Source organism: Opisthocomus hoazin, chromosome 1 (genome assembly GCF_030867145.1).
Source record: "Opisthocomus hoazin isolate bOpiHoa1 chromosome 1, bOpiHoa1.hap1, whole genome shotgun sequence".
NCBI lineage: Eukaryota > Metazoa > Chordata > Aves > Opisthocomiformes > Opisthocomidae > Opisthocomus > Opisthocomus hoazin.
The window spans coordinates 100,919,857-100,946,935 of NC_134414.1; the positions used below are offsets into that span (position 1 = coordinate 100,919,857).

A 27,079-nucleotide genomic window follows, 5' to 3' on the forward strand; every position below is an offset into this window, starting at 1 on the left:
AATTGCAGCCAGAGGAGAAACACTGAGCCCAGCAACACATACACAAAAGAAAGCGAAACCTTCTTCTTTTCTACCTGAGGCCTTGCTAATTTAAATACACAAATTGTAACAAGACAATGTTGGCAGAGTGGAACCCTCAAATTGCCGGCGTTAAAACCTTTCAGAGGCAGACCCTGGCAGGGGCAGCTGCTCAAGCTGCTAAAATCAACAAGGTATTTTCCTGGAAGCAGGATCTCTCTCCTCTTTCTTTCCCAACACTTGGGAAATACCACAAATGCTTTACTGAAATGCTTATTTTGATAAGTGAAAAAACCAGAATATTTTATTTTAGGACAGTCATCATTGGTAACTAACTTGTGAGTTTTCAAGACAAATCTGCTTTGTATGTAATACAGAGTTTTCATGTATTTTTTTCCTAACTTTCAGTGAACCCACTCCCCCCAAAAAAAGTTTTTGTAATAAACAGAAAATAACCCCATACAATTTATCTTCTTTCACCTACTGGGTAACTTTCATACATCTTTACATATTTATTAAATAATATACTGAGTTATACTTCTGACACAGAGCTGTTGCTTTTGTTATATCCATCCTAATAAACAGAAATGGCTGTAAGGCAGAGTAAGGAGATGCTTAGTCATCGAAACTGAGATTACAGCTACAGGAAACACAATTCTGAGGTAAGAATTAATTATTTATGTAATATACAGGCCTGGGAAAGAGGCTTTAAAAGCCTTTAGCTCTGAGGCTAAACCAAAAGAAGTCAAAAAGCTTCTGCACTTGTTTCAGTCCAGCTTTCATGGGACTGGAGCAGCTGACTGCTAAAAGTCATTTACGCGGAAGAAAGTAAAAATTACCGTAGGTGCACTAGCTGCGCCTATCAGCAAGTGAAAAAAACACAAACCCATGGTAAACATTTAAATGTGGGAACCAGCTTTGTATTTTTTGTGTAGCATTGGAAAAAATACACTCTCCTCTCACATAAGCTTGTGCGCTCATCCCCACGGTAGGCACACGCAGCACAACCCCTCCGCAGGAGTTCCTTCTGCCCTGCTTGCCTATGGTGTCTTTCCTGTTGTGCAGATGTTTTAATTTCTACGCGACTATTTGACACAATGTGCAGCAGTCTCCTTGGTGAGAGTTACAGGCACGTCACTGAAAGCAGTGAAGAAACTAGTCTGAGAGACAGGCTTATTAAGAAAACGAATACACATAGAGAAAGCACTTTTTGTGGTGTCTTAGCTTACAAAAACAGATGACTCTTACTCAAGTCAGTCAAGAAATGTACTTTTCCCGTAGCTCTCACAAATCCTCTTCTAGCAAGTATTTTAAAGCCCAAAATTGAGTTCTAACTGCCTTCATTAAAGATGTTGAGAACTAATTGCAGTGGAAGAGAATGGGACCAGAACTGTTCACATTTAATATTTCAATCTAGACTTGCAAAAAACAACGTGGCTTTGGCGGCATTTCCAAATATTTGTTTAAATAATAGTATTCTAAAATAATTTCCTTACAGAAAAGAATAAAAATGGAACAAATACTGAAAATAGTCTGTGCATTAACTTTTCCTAATGGCTCTAGTATCGGGTACTTGAAGCATACACTGCAGGTCAATGCTGCTCAGGCTGTAACATCTCATCTTCTACTTTGTCCTTTCAAAATCAACTGAGTAACCTGGCTAACAAAGTTTCTGAACTAGGTAGCGATATTTTCACTCCGAGGCTGGTGGCACAGCATCTTTCTTGACCCAAATCACATAAAAAGAAAACCAACACTAAAACAGATGGAAGAATTCAGATTTGGTGACGAGATTAAAAATGCCCCTCTGATTTCAAATAGTTGCATGCTGTGGGTTGCTTGACAGTGGCCAGGATTGTCTAAACTAGGTTACCATTGCCATGCAATAATCTTACCACTCTGAGACACTGAATAACCTAGTGTACTTTTATTAAGTAAATGGAAGCAGAGGTTAATGAACATTTATTGCACCAACTTAACACCTGGAAATCACAGGCAACAGTCAGACTGAGAGGCAGCATACTGGTAAGAACAAGTTTTCTTTACAAATCTATGAGCCCCTGTACAAAAAGTATAAAAGGGGCAAACAGAAATAGTTGTTTCTTCCCAATCCCAGGGCTGCTTCCGAGGTCACATTCAGCATAAACTTAGAGAATCCAAGAGGAGCTCTAAATTGTGCAGTCATATTTACAGTACTAGGAGGACCCTTCTCCAGCTGGAGATTGAAAAAAAAAAAAAAAAAAATCATAACATTAGCTCTACAGCTGCGTGAGTCTTCCTCATGTAAGTGAAGCTTCCAGCTGAATCCATGGCGGCCTTCTGCCCTCTGCGTACCACACAAATAACAGAGATACACCAGGATGGTGTGGGGAGGGCAGGAGGCCGGGGAGGCATGGACTGGGGACACTGGGGAGTCCTGGGCTTGCTCTGAGCTTCCTGGGATGGCGCTGAAGTCAGTTCACGGAGCTCACTGGGCTGCGTTGTTCGGCTGTGCTTAAAGCCTAGGGGGGTTCCAAGTTAATCCTTTGCTACTGAAGGTTCCTACAAGGAAAACAGTCTGCGGTAGAGAGGAGGCAGGATGGTACGCTAACTGATGTGCTGTGTGGCTTTTGTCTCTTGGTGAAAGGCTACACAGTGAGAATAAAAGAAACAAAGCTATCCAGGTTAGTCTTTCTACTGTGTAATAGTAACTGAGTGGTAGCTCCACGTAAGAGAAGAAAAGCATGTTAGTTACATTAAATCACTACTTATTGTCATTTACATAGGGCAGAAGCACCCTCATGGGCCTTAGGAGTTTTCTTTCCTTACAGGCTGGATACACATAAACTCCAGGAAATTCACATTAACAGAGCCAAAATTGTGTAGTCAAAACATTGATGGTGGGCTATACCCAAATTATCAGAATTACTTTACCTGTTTAATGTCATAAACATTTGACATGAAAAATGGGTCACTGAAGTCAGATACCAATGCTTACCAGAGACAGAAGCTTGTATCTCTAACATGAGAAATACTCCAATGCTTGATTTGCAGTAGGTCTTCTCATTTTTGTGCTTTACCGGGAAGAGGTAGTTTTGAGAGTGAACGACCCCGTCACTCGATGAGCTCAGCTAGCGTGTAATACTGCCATTGCAACCGCTGCCCTACAGGAACGCCTGCTGAGGTTCACCCAGGACTAACATCACACTGCACGACTATTTGAAAAATTACCCCTCACTCACTAAATAGTTCACAGTTTGCACCTATCCCCTTTTACAGGGGCTAAATTCAGAAGACATGAGCAGCTACTGTTACTCCGGTAGGTTCCCTCTTACTCGCTGGCTTGCTTACGGGAGGCCCACACAGATCATTTCTCACCGGCTAGTTTCCACCACTCCACAAACTACAGACTCCAGGGACTTGGTTACGGTACTTGTATGGGGATACACTCGACCTTCAGTAGGAGAGGGCAGGAGAAAATTAGCAACCTATGCACTTTGGGATAATTACCCCTATGATAAAGGTTCAGCTGTGACAACCTTTTCTGATTACGCGTGTGGTGGTCCCAAACAGCTGGGACAGCCCACAGACCAGTTACAGCTGACAGTTCCACTCTGAGGATAAATCCTTTGAGAACACTGTCCCGTTCTAATATAAACACTAAACATCATACTATACAACAGCACAGCCAAGCAAGCTTTTAAGATAAATCGGTTTAAGGTGGCAATGCTTACTTCTGTTAGCCATTTTCAGAAAAAAATGCAAACCACCCGGGCCAGTGAGTGCGTGAAGAAGGGAAACAAATCACCAGGTCAGCACATGGTTCAATTTTCTTTCTTGGTTCCGCTCTGATTCTGCATTAGTTCAACTTGTGCTGGTACAGGCGGAGCAGAGCTCCTGGAACAGACCACAGGCTGTGTGCCTACCAGGGCTTTCCCTTAACAGGCTTTAAGAAGCCTTTTCTCACTGCAAGCGTCACTGATTAGTTCTTGAAACTCCCTGCGATGAAATGAAGGACCCAAAAGCATTTAATTGTTGAACACATAAAAGGAAGTATATTTAAAATAAAAAAAATTGGTCAGACTGTAGAGTCGATTACCATTTTTAAAGGAATTTACAGGGCTGTTGTAGATGAGTCTTTTGGAATAGTCAGTTTATCGCAATGCCTAAACTGGTTTCTTCATTGCACAGTATTTTCTTTTAAAATGTGTGCATTTTTTAACAATTACATACATATTAAAAATCAGCATTTCTTTGCTTAAACTTAATTAAAACGTTAATACTCTCAGACAACACAGATCTGAAATGGTGAAACCAGTATTTGCCCCCTCCCACCTTACAACAAATTAAATTGAGACAAAATTACAAACACATTTCACTACATGATTATTATTAATAAAAATCAGTTTGTTTTTTTTTTTATAAAGTTGCCCAAAATGCAAGGGATGTGCATAGGTTTACAACTTAGTCAGAATAATATTTTACTTTATTCCCTTGGGTACGTGTTCCCATGAACGGAATGTACTTTGCTGTAGATTACAGGTTTTTTCAACACAGATACACCAACAGCATGAACGCTTGCGACTGTCCACATGCATTAAGAGTCAAGACCCAATTTCAAATTTCTAAAACTTTTACAGAGTTCTTCAAAGAGACAGTATCACATTATCTGGATGTTACACAAAAGTACTTAAAAATACTATCCTAGGAAAAAAAAAGCGAAGAAAGGCCTTTAAAATTTATGAATTTGTTTCGTAACCACTAGACTAATTATTTCAAATAAATAAAGGAAAGCAAAGTATTCCAATCCATAAAATCAGACTCTAAAAAGAATGTAGTGTTCCACCCCCAAGTAAAGGTAACAGAATCATATTATCATTACTATTAAAATAGATTATAGAAAGCAGCATCTATTTTGTGCAGTTTTTAGGGGCCCTTGAAATAAAAAGCTATGATTTCCAAAAATATAACATTCCAAAGGACTGAATAATACATATATTTAAAGATACATTTTATTAAAGTTTAGGAGAAATGATTAAAAAAAGATACTGTCTCTTTAAATTAGTGTTTAATTTGTTTTCCCCCCCTCCTCCTATCTATTCGGACATTACAATAATTATAAATTTAGGTCACACTACATCTAGGTAGTCTCTAGGGGCCAAGACCTGTTGACACAAGGTCAGTAACGAAGAGGTTTGCCATGTATGAGGTGGTTCCCAGTAATGACAGATTCTTTTTTTTCAATTCTCTTGCGACCGGTCTAGTAGACCCAGGAGACGGGGACCCACTGTGAGGCTGTACACACAAGCTCGATGGCTTCCTCCAGGTGCCTGATGGTTTCATCGATTTCGTTGTTGATAATTGTTAGGTCAAAGTAGTGTGCATATGTTCGCTGTAAGATTTCAGACTCCTTCTGCAGGCGCTGAAGGGATTCATCCTGTTCGGTGATCAGAAGAGAAAACGGGAGAGAGAGATGTTGGATCCTTTCATACTCTGCTATCACAGCTCCTTAAATGTTGCTCACAGAGAAGGAAAGGACCAAAAAAGCCTTAGGGAGGCCCAGGTGGTTTAGGTCCCCCACCTACATCTATGGAAATCACACGAGAGAAATGGCACAATTTCTCTCTTGAAGCTGACATTCAAACAGCGCTCAGTGATTGACATTGCCTGAGACTAAACACAAGACTAACCTTAAAAAAGCAAGGCGGAGGATAGAAGCTGAGAAAAGCAGCACAGACATGAGCAATGGAGACCGTATATGAATAAAACATACAAAGTGCACAAATACGAGCTACTGGGCCTATGTCCAGGTAAGAACGCGAGAAACAGGAGAGGGCACATTGCCAGGTATCAGCTGTTCCCGGTTTTGGTAACGCTTTCTGTTCAGCCTCAGTCTGCTGGCTCTACTTCCTTTAACAATCATTTACTGGTAAGGAAGTTCTCACTCCAGACTGCTCTGCGGTTCCTATTTCACAGCATGCCATTGCAGCATCTCTTCCTATGAGACTCCGAAGATGAGCTCGGGAAGGGCCAGCGACAGCAGGCTGGTGCTCCCCGTGGCTTCGTGTCAGCGTCCCGGCAGAAACCAGCGCATCCTACTTGGTGGGTACTTTGTCCAAGCTTTGGCAGCGAGGGCTGCCCTGCGGAGAGAGCGGGACTGCAGAAGGCTTCTTGCTAGGGCTCTGCAGCAATTATAAGTTTGAATTCTCTTCCCACAAAGTCCCTTAGAAATAATAAAAAAAAATTTGCTCTTTTCAGGAACCTCCAAATAGCCACAGGGAAGTAAGCAGGTCCCTCCCGCCCCACAGGTTTGGTGTGGACGTGGGGCAAAGCTACATATGAACAGGATAGACTCCTGCTGTTCGGTAGTGTCTATAGGGTCACCCCTACTTGAGCAGTCAACTGGGATACACTTTATTAGAACAGAGTTTTAGGCTGCAGGTGCCTACAGAAGTATAGACATGGTGCCTATAGCTGTTTTCACAAGAAATTATTCTGGGAACAGAATTTTATCCTGCTAATAGACAACTCCCCTGCTCCCCTTTTTTCTGGTTAAACTTCACACTATTTGTAACTACAGTGACAAGTAGCCGTGGAACAGCAGCTTTCAGGTCCTCTGAAGGGAACAACCTGTGCTGAGACAGTTCTCCTTTCCTGGAGCTACGAAACCAGACACTTCTGGAGAAGAAGTTCTGTACCAAAGTTACAGTTCTGCTTCTCTCCTGAAGCTGCAGCCTCAGACGGGGTGGGGAGGGAGGATATCGCCTTCACTTGATAATCACTACAAATTTCATTCAAAGTCAGACAAATACTTATCACGTGCACTTCTCTATAAGGGATGCTCCTTGTATGGACCATTATGCATTGCAAGCAACGTCTGGAACTTCCGTAGGAAATACCAGTGCATGCAAATTTAATTTATGCTATTAACAAATTGGATAATATGGATCAATATGTACATTAAATATATTCGTGGAACATTTCATATGGCCCAATGTCTTTAAGCCAAAAACCTAGTTAGGTAAACTGCCAACTTCTCATAGATTCCAAAAGAGACATCAATTTCTATCAGCAGAGGATCTGAACTTTTCTACTTAAATTAACCTACAAGGAAAAAAAAAATCATACTTGTCAAGCAGAATATTTTCAGTGCTTTAAACATATCTAGCTAAGATTAATTTTATATTTAGAGTCAGTCTTAGCAAAATCATATTGCACCTTTAAAAGAGTTTTAATCTCACGGTACAAGGCTAACAGTATGTGAAAAACCCCCACAAAGCCTTAGAACTACTAATTTATCTGTAGCTTTCTAACTGCTCTTCAGATTTTCCATCAGTGTCATCTTTACATACAAGCACAAGAATGAACCTTTTTCATAAAACATCTGTCTTATCACAACTGACAATGAAAATCTGAAAAACTTACAGCTATCTCATCTTAAAAAACAACTGGTAGGTAGAGAATAAGGAATACTAATATCTACCTTTCTTCTTCCCACAGCTCTCATGCAATAGGCATTTTATGCGGGTCTAGCTGCAGTGTGTCCATTATTGGAACAGACTTTTCTATCACTAGAACTCAGTTCTCTTTCCTAATCTTCTCTCCTTCTCCACCTTAGCTGGGACACAAAGGAGTCAAGCATGGCTTTTATGCGCGAAGTCTCTCCCAGGTGCATAATGGCCACCAGGGATATCGTCAGTCTCTGAGGGCTGGGTTTTTTGGGTCTTAAAGTACACAGGACAACAGCTGCTGCTTGTGACAGTCAAAGCACAGCCTAAGAAATTACTAATATTCCCTTCGAAGGCTGTGAACAATGTATAAGCACACCATTGCACCTTTGCCAATTTTGCTCCAATAGAGAGAAATTCTCCTCAATTTAAATGGCTGGAAACTTAAGAAAAATTCCTTTTATTCTTTGGCTGTAGGATGGGAGGAAGCATAGCTAAAATTCAGAAGAATTTGGCTCAATAAAGATTTGCACATGGCTCAATAAAGATTTAGATCAAAAAAGTAGAGCCTATCAAATCCTCTTTGCTGCTGTCTGGGCAACGGGAGGTAGAAAGCAGCTGGAAGAAAGAGGAACTACTCCCGTGTTTCCTGATATGCTCTCTCCTCTCTCTGTTTTAGCACAGCAATAATCTGATCTAAGTTTCCTTTGTGATTAGACAGGTGGTTACACTCTGGAAGATTTCTGATATGATTTAAATTGGTTTTGTGCTTTGCAGAATTGCTCATAGTGCACTGCTGCATTCAGTTGGAAAGCATAATATTTTGTCTGCTAACTCTTGCTGTGTGGTCCTTCATTATTGATATATTTTGTGTGGTCTGTGATAGGCTAAAGTGTCTCACAGAGATTTTTAAGACCAGGCCTCCGCACTGCTTTTACCACAAAGTTCAGATGTACAGCTGTAAGAGTAGAAATTTGACTCTTTAGTTTCTTTTTACTAGCAGATAATTTTAGCGCAGGTATCTGAAGTCATTACTACATAAAATTTTTATTCCAATGGCAAAAACAATGCTGAATGGGAACGAGCATATCTACATTCTAAAGCTACTGAAATAACCAGGACTACCTTGTCAGCTCCTAGCTGGTACTTACAGGCAATTTTCTGCACCATTTTGGCAGCTATGTACAATTAGTTACGAGTGCAGGAAAATGAAAAGAAAAGCAAAGATGAAATTTAAGAAAACATAAGGGGGGAAAAAAGGACAGTCATTTACAGAAGTGTTCTCAAAAAGAGTAAGTAAAATAAACAAAGCAGGATAAGAGGATAAACAGAAAGGGATACTCATTATGCAAATGAACCTTTCCAAAAGGAAGCATGAATGGGAAATACGAAACACACACTCTCCACCCTTGTATGTTGCCTTGCAGGCTTGCTAACACACAGACACAATTTGCACATCTCCCTTCATGCAGCCCAGTAAACCTTGGAAAATAGGATCCCATATTCCGGTAAGGTCTGTTGCTATTACCATATCCTGCCCTTCCCTTTTCTTAAGTTTAATTGATTCATAAATTAGCATGCTTTATAAGCGTGACCTCATGTCAGCAACTCATGTGCTTGAGTGAATCCCTGCGTGCACAGAGACTTTAGTCACAAGAGCTGAAAATAAAGACACACTCTTACAGCATGAATGCAAATATTTAGAACATAATACTTTGCTGCTACTAACGTTTCTCTGGCATGAACAAATATTTTCCCACCACTACTACAGAAGGTACATTTCTGTTCTCTTCCCAGTGTACCACAGAAAACAGTTTCTCCCTCATATGAACTGTCCCAAATGCCTCTGTATTATATCCTATGGCTGGAAGATTAGAAGTTGAGTACCACTAGCAGATAAGTGAGGGCAAGGAAGACTATCTGGTAGCTGAGACACAGGCAGGGAGGCAACAAACCCAGGCAATTACATAATTCCAGAGTATCTGGCTACCTGAGCACTGCTGTAAGCACAATGCTTGCCTGACACATCCTAAGAATGATTCCAACTATTTTTAAAGTGATGCCATGCCATTTGCTTGCACAAAGGCAAATTCAGTGTAGAATATAAAATGTTGGTATTTTCTCAAGATCGCACTGATTTACAGCATACGCCAACACCAGCAGTTAGACAAACTGTCACTTCACTAACATTGCAAATTGTGGTGTTCTGAGGGATCTTCATCTGTACATTTGTGACATTTACCAGCTAGGGTATGGGTCCAAATGACACACCTTGCTGCTGTGAAAGCTAAAAGATCCTTCTTCCCCTTCCCATCTCTCTTCCTGGCTATATGCTTTTACTGCTTGTTCTGGCATTGGTGCTTGTCAGAGCCTTTGTGAGCTACTTGAAAACTGACAAAAATCCAATTTAAAGTAGCTCGCTAAAGGATCTATTATATGTCCCAGATGCAAGTTAGAGAGAATCACTCCCTTCAGCAACAATAAACTAGTAGAATAACTCAGCTGCCAGTAAAATTTGCAGCTCGAGGACAATATTTTTCACTCTCCACTTGCTATTTTAATAATAATTCAGAGTATTTGCATTTAAATATGTTTGTCTTGTTCCTTATTTTCCTGCAAGCCTCTGCAGTGATGTCATAGTTTCATACTTATGATACTGTATTTACATTTCTAGGGAAACAGGCTATAGAGACAGGGCTTCTGACTTTATTTCTGCGTGATCAAGGAGACTTCTAGGAGATTTGCAACAGATTCATGGTCAAATCCAATTGAGTAAATACCTTAGCATCATGGTCTAAAATAGGCTGAGCAGATAAACTGTTTGTATAAATACCATTTGCCCTGTGTGAGCTAAATCCAGAATTGCTTGATATTTTCTTTGAAACCAGTAGCAATCTGCAGAGCTCTATAAAACTAAGTAAGAAGTTCAAGATGTGGACCTCCATGAATACTTAACATTATTCCACAAGCAATTACCCCTTTGGTCAAAGCTTTCAATTCTTAGAGAACAGTCTTCGAAGTTAATAAGCTTATTTCTGATATATGTTTGCTGTAGAGAAAAAATACTAAAAGATAAAGGTGGGATGTCAGCACAGTCACACCCCCCCACTTTGTCAGCTGTAACCTAGTGCTAACATTGCAACTCAGAACTGAGTAATTTGTGCTAATGATTTGTCAAGGATCTGGAAATGGATCCTTGAGCTAGGGCAGGGAATGAAATAGAAGAACATGTATTTTTAGAATACATCATGTGGATCCTTCAGCTTGAAGTTCATATTTTGAATTAGAAAAATCACTTAACAAATGATAAATGCATCTCAATCGACTTAATAATGCTGCCATACAACTTCTTTCTGCCTCTCCATTTACAGACAAGGAAACAATTAAAGACTCTTATTTGCATATTTGAATCTCATCCTTAATTCTGTCTCTGATAGGACATTAGATTGCTACATGTCATACCTCATTAATGCCTGGGGTAATCGTAGGTGCAGCAATAAAAACAACAAAAGGAGCAAACTCTGCAGTTCTCAGGACCTTCAATGCCTAGGTGAAAAAAAATATCAGATATTTTAGAAGAATCCCCCAACCATCAGTGTGAAACATGTCTAGCAAAAGATACAAAATCATGGTTTACCAATGCGGGTATTTGTTTTTAATTGATATGGAGTCAAGACCTTAGTAATACAGAAACTTCACTTTTTGCATTATTTTTGATGGTCAAATCGTATCTTTATCCTTAATTAAAGTGAGTTTTCAAGACAATGAAAATTTCAGAATTTTCAGAAGCTTTTCCCATACAGTCTCAAAGGGTGCAGAATTCTGTTTGCATTTAAACTGAATGATTAATGCCAGGTAAAAAAAATCAGTCATGCCATAAATAGGGAAAAGAGCCAACAGTTAGAATATTTCGAGAATAAATATTGATTAGAATGTAATTTTTTGTCTGACTTCTACCTACCAACACTTTTAAATTATTATTTTCTGAAACAAATTAGAATGTGATATGAGAGGTTTGAAGTTTTTAAGAAGTAAGCACAGTGAATTTTTTAAAAAGTGAGCATAGCACTAATGCAGTAAATGCAGCACCAATCCCCTGGACAAAATCTGTGCAAAAGGAAAGAGTTCTCATTAAGAAGTTGACTTTGTCACAATGTACTGAGTGAAACACAGAGCTGCCGTAAGTGAAACTTTGGTACAGATCCAAGATAGACTGAAGTACAGGACAGCAAGGAAACATACCTCAGCTGAACTCAAACGGATTGACAAAATAAAGTAAGACTACTAAAGGTCAGTCTTTTTTTCCTCCTTCCACTCCCTGTCTTCTCAAAAGTTTTTTTTTAAAAAAAACACAAACCAAACAAAAAACCTCAGTCCATCCTTTTCCCAAGCTAAGGAGGTTTCCATCTCTGCTGCTTGAAACCCACCTATATGTATCATCTATGTCAACCTCCTCTAGACAAGACGTAAACCCCATCTGTGAAAGTCAAGAAGACTGACATAACTAAGAGCACTCAAGGGAAAACAGGCAAGAAGCATAAGATAACTAGGAATAAGTCCACAAACAAGCTAGCCTTAATGAGCTGAGACGGATGCATGAGGGAGCTGGTTAAGAAAGAGGCTTGTTAGACACATGCTGGAGGAAGTGTAGCAAAGGCAGCTGTTACCAAATGTAAAAATATTCTAATCAAGATTAAAATGGCTTCTGATAATTGTAGTGCTTCTGAATAATGCAAGTTGAAAAGGTTTATCAAGAGAGTTTGCTTTTAACAGCTGCTCCATTTGAACTAACTATAAATGCTGCTCTCCCTGAAAACTATTAAATATAAGATTTTATTTTTCAGAACAACACCACAAAAGCATACTATGTGAACTGTCCTAAATAATTTAGTCAAGTATCTTATTCCTTTTATGAAATTCTTAAAGAATTTGAACTTCTTGAATCCATTCTCAAAGAAGAAAGAAGGCAGCAAACTTAAATAGATAACACTGGTCACAATTTTAATTTGTCTTTCCTCCCATTTCCTTCAATCTGCTAGAATAATTAGATATCATGTTTGTCCTTATTCATGTTGTTCCACTTGATAAAACACATAAATACATCCCTGTGAATTGAAAGTCATGACTACGTGGATGCTTCAAAGGAAGTGTATCAGAATTTTTCACTGAGGACCTTATGTAATGAATGAACAAACTATTGGTGTTTCCCAAGAGCCTGATTTTCCTTCCTGCCCTCTTCCAAAAAGTATAATACTGCAACACAGAAAGGAGTTTATAAAGTAACAACACTGATCTGGTGATTGTGCAAACAGGAACAATATTGGTGACTGACTATAAATGTTTCTGACCATGCTCAACAGTGATACAGAGCCAAGAGTCAGTTAGGAACAAGATTACCCTCTAATACAGCATCAAAGAGAAATTTTTTAAAATATCAAAACATTACTCCTGGCATGCATTGACAATCACTTGTTTTGATACCTTTTACTGGACATGAGACTAATATATCAAAAAGTTACATGATAAGTAGATTTTCAAGCTATAGTGGTTGCATACCAAGGTAAACTATGAATTTGTTTTTGTTGTATGTTCTTCTAATCAGAATTATGTATGTTCATTACCAGAATTCTGCTTCACTGATGGATACCTTGGTGTTCCAGGGACTTATGTTCCACACTACTGTACGCATTACTTATCTAGTGTGCAATCAGTAAAAATAAATGCATCTCAATAAAATAAGATTGAGGGATTTGTGACAGGTCCCATTTTCATATACTTCTAATTAGTTACCTGAGGTTCTACATCAAGTATTGCAATTAGTCCCTGCTCATGGATCTTTCGTATTGTTTCCAGTTTTGTCCCATACATTGCATCCTCATGGCTGCCGTATTCCAAATATTCATTGTTTGATATATCCTGCATCATTTGGTCATGTGATACAAAGTAGTAATTTTTCCCATTTTCTTCATCTTTCTTTGGAGGTCGGGTTGTGTCTGAAAGTACAAAATATAAAATATTTTCAGTACAAAAGCAATATTAAGCTTATATATGGCTTTTTGTTTGGTTTATCAATACTTATTCACTGAATGATGACCTGCCAAATCACATACAGAACAACGAATCATGAGCTCGGGGTAGGCAGAATGACAGAGGCTGGGAAAAGCAGGAGTCTGGTGTATGCATGTTGGGAAAGCAGGAGGTGAAGGGATGTCGAAAAGCTAAAAATCAAAAGGTAACAGAGGAAGAACAGAAGGTCATCAATAACCTTTACCTAGTCAAGACTACAGGACTCTATCAGCTGCTTTGAACAACAAACGACAGCCAGATCTCACAGTTCTTCTAGTTTCTAAACAATTGAATTAACATTCCCATTTTACCCTGGGGTCCAGTACTGGGCCCAGTCCTGTTCAACATCTTAATTAATGATCTGGATGATGGGGCAGAATGTTATATTCAAAAGCCACCTGGACGTGGTCCTAGGCAATTGGCTCTAGGTGGCTCTACTTGAGCAGGGGGGTTGGACCAGATGACCTCCAGAGGCAGGGATCTCAATCAGTCTGTGATTCTGTAGGCCATTTGCTCCTCTTTTCCCCACAGGCATGCTGATATGCACTTGCTTCTCTTTCTTCTATATTTCCCTCACAAATTGATTTACTCTCGTATTTTTCCACCACGTTTATGCTGGTGACATATCTGAAACACCACGTCTTCCAAATCTATTCCCATATCTTTCAACAACCTTGACATAATTTCAAATAAAGTATTCAAAAGTTGAACTCATTCTATTTTTAATTATACCTATTACTGTTCTGAGGATTAATCAGCATATTTCAAAGACGAAAAGTGCTACAAAAATATAATAATTATAGTTATTTTAATGAATTCAAGAACAATGGATTATATAAACCATATAATATCACTACACAATTTACTGTTGCCCTGTTACTGAACTTACATACTCTTATATTTCCCCCAAATATTTATAAAAAAGGTGTATGTCTAAAAAGCAGGTGAGGGCCTGATTACTTGTGGTCAAGAGATATGACAGCTACTTAGCAGTAACATACTTTTCGAATATATTGCTTCTGCAGACCTGTGTGGTAGGGGATGTATGACCTACTAATCCTTTTAATTAACTACCATTGTGCGTGACATGACCTTTACGATCAGGCTTTCAGTAGGTAGATAATTTCTTCACAAAGTATTTCCCAAAACTCCACACCCAACTTAAGGCCTATCTCAAAAGCTACCTACTCCTACCATGGTTTTGTAAACGAATGCAGAAAATGCAGTAAAATCCATCCCAGAGAGTTGGAGAGAATAATTTCAGTTACCTAGAGTCAACTGAAAGACAGACCAGGTTCCCAGAATACTTAAAATGTGTGTGATATATTTTATGTAATCTATTTTAGATCACTAACATAAGGAAATAATTTGAGTCTCTAAACACCAGCATAAAGTGCTATTTTGTATGCCCTAAATGCCTTAAATCCACCTTAAATCTGAAACATCCACATAGGACTATTAGATACAACACAGGAGTTAAAGGCGACTATCGCTTTTCTGAAGGGGGGCTGGAGATCAGGTGATGCCTTAAATACGCAGGCATCCAAACATCATACTGATGCTTAAGCACCTGAATTTCATCCTGATTTGCAGTCTAGACATTTTACTCTTATATAATCGGTGAAGTAATTGCTGTGCTTTCGCAGAGCAGGAACCTCATGCAGGCAATCTATGGCATAGTCATTATGGTATAGGTAAGGCCATTTAAATAGGTATTTTAAGATGAAATAACTAGTTCAGCTCATACTTCCCCACAGCAATACAGTTAGTACTTGAGAGAGTCTGGGTGAAAAGAATACTGTAAACCTTTTATTACTCTTTGTTCTTTGTAAGAACAAAGTGATGTTGTGAGAACATAATTGCTGGGTTACTACTCCCTTCCCCCCATATAATCTTGCCTGTATGAATAACAGTTCCAATATACATTACATACTTCTGGCACCGCACTTTTTAAAGAGTGTCTAATCCAGGATTTTAGTGTCTAGATACAAACAGTAGTGTGACAAACAATGCAGTTCCACATTACTGCTGGGATGATCTCGTGGCTCATGCTTTCAAAAGGGCTAGATCTTTCTGCTTTCCTTCTGCTGGCACTGGTCTTTGTCTAACTCCTTAGTGAGCAAGCCTGAGGAACTTAAATCAGCAGCCAACAAATCCTTTTCTACTTCCAAACAGGTTTACAGATAAGCTCTTAAAATAATACTTTTTGGCAAAACAAAAATCCTTATAGGTAAAAAACCACCTAAGTGCTGTATTAAAGCAAAGCATTAACAAGGTATAAAGAAAATTAACTTAAAGCATGATGGCCATCACTGTCACTTCTGAACCATATATGGTGTTTCTGAAGTCAGCCTGAAATAGAGTGGACAGTTAGCTGCTGGGTGCTCGTTTCAGAACGCCTAGCTCAAGGAAAAAGGGTGCATCTCCAAGACATCATGTAGTAGGATATGCAATTACTGCCATGGTATTGGTAGAGATTGTCATGAAGGGAAAGCACCCCCGTGCTCTTTGTAACAACCCACTTGTAAGCAGTGAAGTTAATTGCATTTTCTTTTTCTAATTGTCATCTCTGGAAACTTGAGCTTATTTTAGCATAATACCAGTTCTCAAGGCTAGGCTGTGAAAAGTAATTTAAAACATTCAGATAGGGTACACATTAAAGGTTTCCTCTAAATCCAGTTTATATTTCTTCTCATGGGAATTATGCACAGTTTTAAACATCATGGCTTGTTCCAGTCTTACCTAAACTGTAAATGTAAAATTAGCACAGAAAATGAAAAATTATTTAGCCTTCATTCTAAATTAACAAACGTTTGGGGTAGAGAGAAGTATGTCTAACAAGTTTTGTGAATACTAGGAAACATTCAGTGTAAAAATGGTGTTACTTCTTTTCCCTCCCTCTGAAAAAAAACTAAAGAAGAAATATACCCAGTCCTATCACAGTTCCCACCTTAAAGACAGGCTTTGTCCCAGCAGAACTGAACACATGTAGTACTGCAATGGGTATTGTCTCAAGGATGCTACAAACAATTTTGCACTACATTGAATGTTGCTACTTACGAGGAATGGGGTAAGCAAATCTGTCCGGGTGTTTTGTGATGAGTGTGTTTTTTATGTGTCTTCTTCCAACACCATGTGCACCTAATCCACAACACAAAAATGAATTATAAATTTTCCACCAGAAGGGGTTCAAAACTATGCTGATATGTTCAGAATAATAACTCAAAATTACCTAGTAAGACTAGTGTTTTCCTTTTGAATGCTGGCAGTTTTACTACTTCTTCATATGTGACGAGATCTAATTGATCAAACACTAAAACACAAAAGAAATCCCCACAGGGATAAGAAAAAAGGGCTTATTAAGGGTGATAATTAATGGTGCTACAAATTATAATTTTAGCAAGTTTTAGATTTACAATACAAAGTAATATGTTATGGAAAAAGAAAACAATTTCATTATGCAGTTTTAACAAAAGTGCTCATTTAAAAAACTGTTAAAAAACAATAACAAAGCTACTGAAATGCTTAGGAAAGTTCGCATGTCCTTTCATGCAGTGTTCAGCAGACCACAAAAATTTGCTAAAATGGCATGCCATTCACGTTTGCATTCCTAAGAAATAGCAATACTAAAAAAAATCTGTAGACAGTGACCAACATGAATACACTATGAGAACATCTATTTACACTAAAGATAGGGATACTTTCATAATCATGTTTTAACAAGATCTATGAGAAATGTAAATACCTTGTGGAATTTATTCTTCAAAACTACCACCGTATTAATTGTAATTAGAGTTCTCTTTAAGCACACGTGCTAGTTAAATTGACATGCTTTTAAAACTTGTGACAGAATGAAGAATTGTAACGAAAAGTGATGGCACTACATAAAAGAACCTCCACCATATTTAGGGAAAAATTGTAAAAGTATTATTTCAGAAATAATTGCAACTGCAGTTGAAATTGTATGAATTCCATCATGCCTATCATTCTATTGTCAATTGCCAAGGTATATAATGATTGACAAATCAAGTTTTGTTCATTAAAAACAGCTTATACCTCCTGTGCCCAGTAACACAATATCTCTGGTAATTCTTGCAGAATTCTAATGAAAAAAGAAGCCAGGAGGCAGTTGATTATATTTATAAAGATTACACAGATCAGAAATTGCGAGTAGAATAATGAACAAGAGTTTTCAGTTCTGTATTTATGCATGCTAGAAGAAGAAGGGAGGAGAGATTGCATCTGATGTATGGAATCTTTGAGTGTTTCCAAGTCCTAGGCTGGTGTATTCACCTCAACAATATCCCATCCATATTTTAGGATGAGTCTGGATATATCCCTCTCCCCTTATCCAAAACCCTTTAGGAAAGTAGGCAGTGGTGGGAGCTTTAGTTTGCTTGCTCCAGAAGTCCCCAGCCACCAAGATCAGCACGAAGGCTCTGGAGCCTACTGGAAAGCACATGCTCTTTCCACTAAAGTCCCAGTTAAAGCAGCAAAAGATTTAACTTGATGTATTTCTATTTACAGGGCAGATTTTTCAATTGAATGGCAGCCTTTTTACCCTAGAGAAAAAGTACAACTACTTCAATTTGGTCAAACTACAAATCAGTTGGTTGACATACTCAACTCTTTAAGACCTTGAAGAGATACAGATATGAAAACTTCCTAGTTCATTTGAAGCATTTTGAATTTCACTCTAAAGAAGAATCTTGTTCAACCTTTCCCCAAATATTACAAGCAAGAATTTAGTCATGTTTTTCTTCCATTACACAAACCTATAAACATGGAATTCTTACTACTGTCCTTTTTGCAACTTCACACTATTTAAACTAATTAATAGTTCACTTCACATTAGAAAGCGCTACAGATCTACATGTTCAACAGTTTTACCATTCTAACCATCTAGACCTGCAAGTATCATTTCCCATTAAAAAAAAAATTTAAAAATCAATCCTTTATTTTCTTCTTGAACAAAACCACATTATGTTAGACACAAACAACAGGAACAAACAACAGAAATGATACATATTAATGCCTTCATCACAAACTAGCAGCATGGAGAAGATGTGTCTCAGTCTACATGGAGTTAACTAATGATTGTAGGGTTTTCAAATGCAAAAGAAAAATGATTAATATTTTAATATACACAAGTTATGAGGAATACAGGGCACATTTAAAGACTGAACTTTAATGCTTCCGTGTTACTAGCTAATAAAGAAAAGGAGTTCTTGAAAGGAAACTGTAAGAAGCAAATCAAGAGGCATTGTCACTTGACAGGTTACTTACATGCACAGAGGCCATTGGGAGTAAGACAGCATGAAAAATGTACAGGGGTCATTGAGATATGGCTCGTAATATATTAGTAAAATAAAAAGTATATGCACAAAATAAACTTTACCATGCAATAGTCTCAACACAAGGCAAATAAATCACATTAAGAAATGATAAACGTATTTTTTAAAAGCTTGGCAATTTTCTACATTATGCATAATATGAAGCATAGTTCTAGTATGTTCTAAAGAGTGTTCTTTTATGAAGTCCTGCAATAACATTTCAGGAAAATTAATAAAAATATATCTAGATATCACTGCAGTATATATCTGTTGACCATTTATAAAAATGTCAGTGAACCCAATAATGAAAAATATTTTTTTTTTTCTACGGGCTTTGGCTTAAAACTGACTTTACAACGACAAGATGTATGATCGTGAAAGTGTGTCTTGAAGAACACAATACTCTAATATAAAGTATGGAGGAAAGAAAAGCGGGACATTATTTTTCTTGTAAAGGAGAATATAGTTGCTTTTAATTATAAAAAGTAACTGAAATACTCTCCTCTTCATAAACCATATTTGATTTGCAGAATAATTTCATTTCTAGTTCCAGTAATTTCCCAATATATCACACCAAAATCTTGCTCTCAAATCATTAGCTAGCCACGCAAATCTTAGTTGACTATCAAGTATTTTACTAGGTCATTTCTCAGTACCCCAGCTCAGCCCCATCCTTAAGACAAAATTACATACTGCTAAACAATTTATTGAATTTTATACTAAGGTATAAGAGAAATACGTTCTGCTTTCTTGTAGGAGCAACATTGACATCTGGATTAGACTTCTCAGTTCCAAATTAATTATACTTATTTCAGATCCAATAGAAGAAAAGATCTGATTTTTATTCTGAGACAGATGCACTGAACGCTTGCAAAAGCCAGCATTGCCATATTTCTGACTAACAACACCAGACGTGAGAGAGTAGTTCAGAGAAGGTAAATTCACTACGACCTTAGTTAAACTCACGGGAGCACCATACCATTTCAGTGAACCTCTTTATATCCTATATTTGGCGTAATTTCCCAGAATATTACTGGGATCACCATTAATACCTCAAGGACACTAAGATCAATAAACATTTCTAAGAGAAATCTTGATTCCAATCTGTGCTTTTATTAACTTTTTTACTTCTTAGGGGGAAGGGGAAGCGTCAGATGGTATTCTGAGAAGAACAATTTCTTTCATGGTTATTTTGATAAATTTTACTGTTCCTTTTTCCGATTTTTGGCAAACACTGTGCTCTGACGAAAAGTGACTAACAGCACTGATGGTGGCAAGCACGAAGGCAGGGAAACCCCGTGACTCAAAGTGCTGTCAACCTCCAAAATGTACCCCCTACATCAAGACAGGAAGTCTGGACTACCTTCCTTTCACGGATTTAATTGATACAAAGTCTTTGAGCTAGTTTCGCTCCTGAAGTATTGCCTGTCCTTCTCCTACCTTGGCCATCCTCTTTCCTTTGCTTATTCTTTTATAGCACGCTGCGCTTAGTCACACTGACTATGTAGTTGCACTGTGAACTATATTAAGAAATGTATCTGCCCTCAAGAAAAACAACCAATGTTTTTTGTTGGATTGGTCTTCAGTTAATCAAGTTAACAGCATGGACATGCAAAGTTAAGCTGCTGCAACCGAAGGGAGTAGCCATGCTATGGGAATATATGCTGGGAGCAACCGGTAATACTTTTAAACCAGTATTGCCAAAGACTCTAAGTCATAAAATCCAGTTTATTCTCAACAGTTTTTGTTAAGGTCATATTTAGTAAAACATGGTTTAGTGCTGCAGCAGTGAAGTGGCAACATTAAAACAACCAGAATGTTCAACCAGCAAAAGGAAGGAAACAAGTTAAAGCTTTCAATCTCTACTTGTAAGGGTTTTGAGGGTAATGAGCAATTTTATATTTAACTGTGAACATCTTAAATGTAACGGTGATTTAAGGAGTATAAATGACAACTACTGTTCTTTGACTTTCTTAGCTTTTATTTTCCAAAGACTTTTAAGTAAACATAAATTCTGTAGTACTAATACATTATGAGCTGTGATATTGCACACAGATTGTACAGGTAAGAAGAAATGTGAAAATACATATTTATATTGTTTAATTTGTGTGCAAGAATGCAACTGAAAAAAACCCAGAAAGTAATGCAATATATAAAATACTTTCATTACACTGTATGTACAGGTATATCTTTTAATTCTTATAAAAATGTCTGCAAGTCTCCCAAGAGATGACAACAACGTATTTATCGTCACAGTATGTGATATCTATGCAAAAGCAACAGAAACAGTTTCAACACATTGAGTATTTTATACTAAAAGAAGAACTAAATTCCGCTCATGAACATAGGGGTCTTCCTTCTTTACTACTAAAACTAATGAATTTTGCTCTGTGAGGATCTCTTACTCTACACTTCTACTTTAAGAATTTTCTAAAAAAATTCAATTTTTCAGCAATCTAAACAGAAATCCAGAATTTAGGATTCAGGCAGAAATCACTGCAAGGAGGATAAACTTCCATGGTTTGTTCTATTTGGTAACTGGAAATAACACACTGACTAAGCAATGGCTCTTACTCCACTTCCACCCATAATGCTTCAAGAAAAATGCCCTTTCATGATGTTTTCACATATATAATCTATAACTATAAACACATATTAACAAGGCTGTAAAGCACAGGACAGTTATATACACAAAATACATACACACAAAATTCATATCCTTTTGGTTTCTAGTGCTCCTTTAAATATAAAAACCAAAACAATGTAAGCCTGTATTAGGATATATTATGATGCGTTTATTTTGTTGCAGCTTGCCTCTCACTGATAAAGCTATATGTTTAAATAGCAAAGAACAAGCAGAGTAATGTTGGCATAGTTAGAATTTTACTTGTATTTTCCTAAGTAAATCATTAGGCCTATATAACTCATTAGGTTTATATAACAGTGCCAGCTGAACAATTAATGGCAAGGTTTAGACTGTAAAAAATTTAACCTGTTAAAGATACTTGCATTTTTTTTCCCTACCTGCATTGTGCTTTGCCAAATATTTGTCTTTATACTGCTTTTTTTTCTTTCCAAACCAAGTACAGCTGGCCTGTTGCTCCTGTTTGGTCTTCTCCATGGCAATGCAAGCAACTCGCCTGGCATATGGAAGAGAAAAATTTTTTTCATTGTAATCAATGTATTCTTAAAAAGCCACACAGAATAAATTAGAAAAATAAGACTTCTTAGTAGTACAAGAGTAAAATAAAACTTTTCAAAACCCATTTTTTGATGACTTAAAAGCACTTTAGAAACAGAGATATTTTGATATAAAGAATATCTTCTTAGTATAGATCATTAAAGCTACCAGATCAAGTGAGCATGGGAGGAAGGATAGCTACTAAAATGGCTGTAGATGACTTTGCAGTGGATTAGACTCGAAGAGCATGAGGTCTGAAAAGACTACTAAAGTCTAAATTACTTCAGAGCAAGTTGTGTTGTGGAGCTGTTTTGAGGTTAATCTTTAGGATGAAGTATCGCAAGTGTTCCTGTTGCAATGTATACCAGTGTCTCCCTTATGTCAGGGCTTGCAAGGGAGCTATTGAGGTGGGACGAAATGTCTTGTCTACCTCTGTTTCTCTTCTAGCAAAATCTCCTTTAGCCAGTCCAGGTGGCACAGGTGCTGTTAAACCCTTTACTGCACTCTAATTCTTTTACGTAGCACATCTTGTATGAAATATTTTAGGCTAGATTATCCATACTGATAAACTTTCTTGAGTTATGGCCATAACTTTCACAGCTCAGGATTTGCTTGCCAGCGTACATTTAAAATATTTACTAAACAGCTTCTGCAAGGGGTTGTTTAAAGGCTCTGAATTGCTTTTGCATTACCTGGTGCCATTGCTGTTCATTGAATCTGTCATTCAGCAATCTTTGCACTGTGATTTCTTTCTACTTTTTGGCGTTCACATGAAAAATGAAAAGGAGAAAAAACTCCCAAACTCCCTCAATGACCTTTGTGCTTGATGTCTTGCTTATTCCTGCAGCACTTGCATGTAAGCAGTACTAAGGAAAATAGTATTTAGAACCTAAAAGAGAAATTAATTTGATCCCCCTACATAAACAATTTGTATGTAACCTTCAATCCTGGTTTCCTATAGTATATCAGAAAGCACAAACAGTGTTTACTAACACCGGTGTTTATTTTTTTAATGTAACCACACACATGATATTGCATGCAACCCTTACCGCTATGCATATACGAGGGGGAAAAAAAAAAAATCAATGCCACACAAACTGAGGCAATATATAACTTTTTTTTTTAAAGAAAAAATGATACAAAAACTAGCTATGCAATGATGAGAAGCGTGAAAGACAAATAAAAGCAAAGCTAAATTAATTTTTATGGAAAACTTAAATCATACCATTCTTGAAGTTCAGGAGAAGGAATAAGACCTGCAGTACCATTTTTGGAGTTCTCAAGTTTACCCTGCCACCAGTTGTGATCATCTTTGCTAATAATTTGGATAATATCACCAACTCGGAATCTGATGCCAGCTTCTTTGCAAGGAATGAGGTCATCCTTTGCTGGATCATATTCAAATTGTGCTCTTACATATATCTATAAAAAAGAGTTCACAAAAGACACTGCAATATTATTACTGGTACAGTATTAAGAGTAACAGGTGAAAATCTGATCTGTGCATGTAGCTACACATACTGTTTGCAACAAGCAAGGGAAGAAACAGAATGGCAAAAGCATAAGTGATAGCTGAAAATGAAAGAGAAAAAAAAAACCAGCAAACAATGGAGACATATGATGTTATTTTGAAAGCTCATGTCTTCTACATACTATAAAACCTAAACAGCAAAAATGAACACACATAATGAACTCATAGAATCCCTCAGATCAATATTAACTATCATGAATAATTACAGACAAAAAGCCAGCAGCTTACAACTTCAGCTGTACTGTGCTTTCCAACTGAAGTCCCACAATATGTTTTAAAAATTTGTATGACAGGAAATTTTATTGGACAGTATAAAGGACTTCGGCTATATTACTGATCTTTAGTATTTATACTGAAAATTTAGTACCTTTTTTTTCAGATTAAATAGGAAGTCCTGTGTTGCACCTATCGCATATAGTTACTTGGGAGGAATCTGGGAATTCTCTGCATGGGTTTTTCACTAAAAGTCTATTCCTGTTAAAATGAAAACTAACCATTTGAGTAAGCTATCCTCTAAAGGACATTAATAGAAAGAATTCAGATTCTGACTTCAAAATTTAAAATAATACACCAGTCCTTCCTTTGTGTGCTAGTGAGGACTCAACCAGAGAAAATAAAAGTAATGTCCAGTTTTGGTTGCTAATTACAGCCCTGATGCTTCCAAGGATCTTAAAACTGGAATTAAATGTCACGTCCAAGATGGGTCATTTCTACAATTTATGGACTTCAACCATCACCCTATAGCATCTCAGGGAGCTGTGCATATTCTACTGTTGATTTTCTTACTAAAAATTGACTAGATTTTTTAAAAATAAATTTACATTGCAAAGCAATATACTTCATTTAAACTGTAACAATTTTCAACTTTGCTCAAATTCTGCTCCCAAAATAGCTCTAACTATGCAGTGTTAGCACTATTCATGGCACTTTAACAAGTTCGTTTCTATAGTAATCCAATTGAAACCCAACATATGAATAAATTAACTTAAAATGGCTAATCACTACTATCATGTACCTGATGCATTTTTATCTGTTTACAGCGAGAGCATCAGATGATAACACCAATGTAGAACTCAACTTTTAATATATTAAATCTGACCCTTGTTCTGCTGTGCTTTGAGTGTGTGACTTCAGACAAGCAACCCAATTTCTTTGAATCATCTGAAAAATAGGATATTTTGAAACCAAATACGTTTATTTAGTAATTGGCTTTCTATGAAGTAGTCCGTATTGAACCAATCCCTTACTTCCCCTCAACCTTATCTAATATAGGTCTAGAAACGTAAGCAGTACTTTTAGCATGTAGAAACTTCCTTGCTTTTCAAGTCCCTGCTCCAGTCTGAGTTATTATCCACTGTATATTGGCAGTTTGTGGAACGTTACAGACTTCCTTACAGTTTGCAATATATCTGGTATCTAAGCCCTTACTGTCTTCAGGATGACAAGCTATCAGAAAATTATGTTGGTTCAATGGGAAAAGACTCTTGAAAAAAACAGGCAACTATAAATGGTGAAAGTACAAGGAACACCATTATTCTGATATTGCCCTGAACAAAGTATCTTCTCCTAGGAAAAATACCTTATGAGAGGCAAACGAAAACCTAACACAACAGTTAGGTTGTGTTAGGAAGGTCTTTCATGGAGCCTTTCCAGGACTACATTCAGGCAACTGGAAACTTCAGAAGACAACAGAAAGTTGAGAGAATCATATAGCTATAAGCTTTAAAAAAGGGAAATGAAGTGAGACCAATCCATTCTTATAATAGATATTCCAGTCATCTCAACCAGACAGTAGTATAAAAAGATTTTCAAATACAACAGGCCATGAAGTTCATTGGCTCTTTTGAATCAAATTGCAAGATTTACTACTAAAACCCTTGGTAGAGAAAGAGGTTGAGTCCATGGTTAACGATTCAGAGGCAGATTCTGGAAGAGCTATATATAAATGGAGCAGTTACTGAAGATGAACCACAAATCACTTGATGGTATGTGTTGATTTGGAGACTGCAGTAAAAAAAAATAATCTTAAAATTGCAAAGGGAATCACAGGGAATCCTCTGTAGAGCCCTTAAGGGCTTTCTTGGAACTTGCTGGAGAGGGAAGATCTTTCTTCAGTTCATGATGACATGTACTGCCATCAGGTCAAAGTAACAAAGTTAAGGGAGGTTACTGAATCTGGGCCTTAGGACTGAAAATTTAAGAGGCTATCTTCAGACTTATCAACCTTTAATAGAAACTGTCCTTAATGTTTTTTATTTGAAGAGCTTTGTTAATGTTAATAGTTAGTAATAGATCAACTTAAGCTTTGGAATCTTTGTCAGTACAATGTTTTAGAGTAGAGTATTAGACACATGCCCTACTAGTCTCCATTTCAGCTAAAATATAAATCTGAGCTTTCCTCTGAGAAATCTGCACAGGCCACTACACACCAGTAAGTTTATTTATGAATTCTGAACTAAAACAACATCTCCAGTTAAATTTACAATGACTTTGTAACTCTCGCACACGGACACATGAAAAAAAATGCTGTTTTGAATCAGCCACAAACAAATGAGTTAAAAAGAAAAATGAAAAAAACAAATTTTCCAAGCTTAAATGTTTTAGTCCAGCACATACAGAATGTGAGGGGGAAAAGATAAGCGGGGATGTTCACTAGCAGCTAAGTTTACAAAAATTCCCATGGAGGATATCTATTCACCTGTCGTCCTTTTGGTTGTGTTGTCGATGGCAAGTCCTGCAGAATAAAGCCAACCCAGGAGAAGAAATTTTCATTTTACTTTTTAAGGGTATACAACACCATTTGTTAGTGATTCATACTACATTACACTAAAATGGTAAGTCAGACAAAAGTATAAAGCGTTGACCCATGTTTAGAAATATTTTTTTTTCTTAAAGAAAAATCAAATCCAGGCTGTTTAGCAGCAAGCTGAAGAAAGCAGGTAAAAAGTTAAAGCAGATAGGGAATGTGCTTTTTAATAAATAATTCAGCATCTTCAACACAAAAGCACTGTCAAGTGAAAGAGGCTATTTATGTGAATGCCTTTTCCACTTAATACTTAGTCTTGTTTTTAAGAGAAGGATGGATATTATAAATATGAAAAAATTATTAAAAATGTATATTATGATTAATTGTGCTGAGGAATAAGATTATAACTAATAATCATGTTACAAATTCAATTTAATCCACAAAAAGTTCTTAAATTTTTCATCCACACAATTATTTTTCTTTGTATTAATTAATAAGCACTTTACCTTGTAGCAACTAATTTCTAAGTTGTAATTTTTTTAATAGTTAAAGGAGTAATTACTTGGTTTTGGGGGTTTTTCAGCTAGTCCCATGAACTCGTGATATTGACAGCACTCTTACTGAAGGAACTTGCATGTACGGTTACCACATTGGTCCAAACAATGACAAATGATAAACAACACAAATTTTAACATTAATGTACTTTAGAAAAACAGGAGATCAACAGCACCTTTCTACCTGAAAACATACAAAACAGAAGTACTTTGTGTTAAAGAT

General features: G+C 37.1%; 1 protein-coding gene across 8 annotated transcripts in view; it reads right to left on the reverse strand.

Moving 5' to 3' along the window:
* Positions 1–1,967: 1,967 nt before the first annotated feature.
* CASK (calcium/calmodulin dependent serine protein kinase) overlaps positions 1,968–27,079 on the reverse strand; it is a 227,804-nt gene continuing 202,692 nt past the window's right edge. For 4 of the 8 annotated variants that reach the window (XM_075430782.1, XM_075430829.1, XM_075430802.1 and 1 more), the window contains 8 exons: positions 26,255–26,290; positions 23,251–23,447; positions 21,869–21,984; positions 16,744–16,824; positions 16,572–16,652; positions 13,236–13,438; positions 10,908–10,991; positions 1,968–5,434 (listed from right to left, as the gene is read on the reverse strand). In XM_075430782.1, the coding sequence (XP_075286897.1) occupies positions 5,258–5,434; positions 10,908–10,991; positions 13,236–13,438; positions 16,572–16,652; positions 16,744–16,824; positions 21,869–21,984; positions 23,251–23,447; positions 26,255–26,290 (975 nt within the window). In that variant the 3' untranslated portion in view covers positions 1,968–5,257. The remainder of the gene's footprint in view (positions 5,435–10,907; positions 10,992–13,235; positions 13,439–16,571; positions 16,653–16,743; positions 16,825–21,868; positions 21,985–23,250; positions 23,448–26,254; positions 26,291–27,079) is intronic. The other 4 variants (XM_075430791.1, XM_075430820.1, XM_075430844.1 and 1 more) reach the window with 3 other exon arrangements.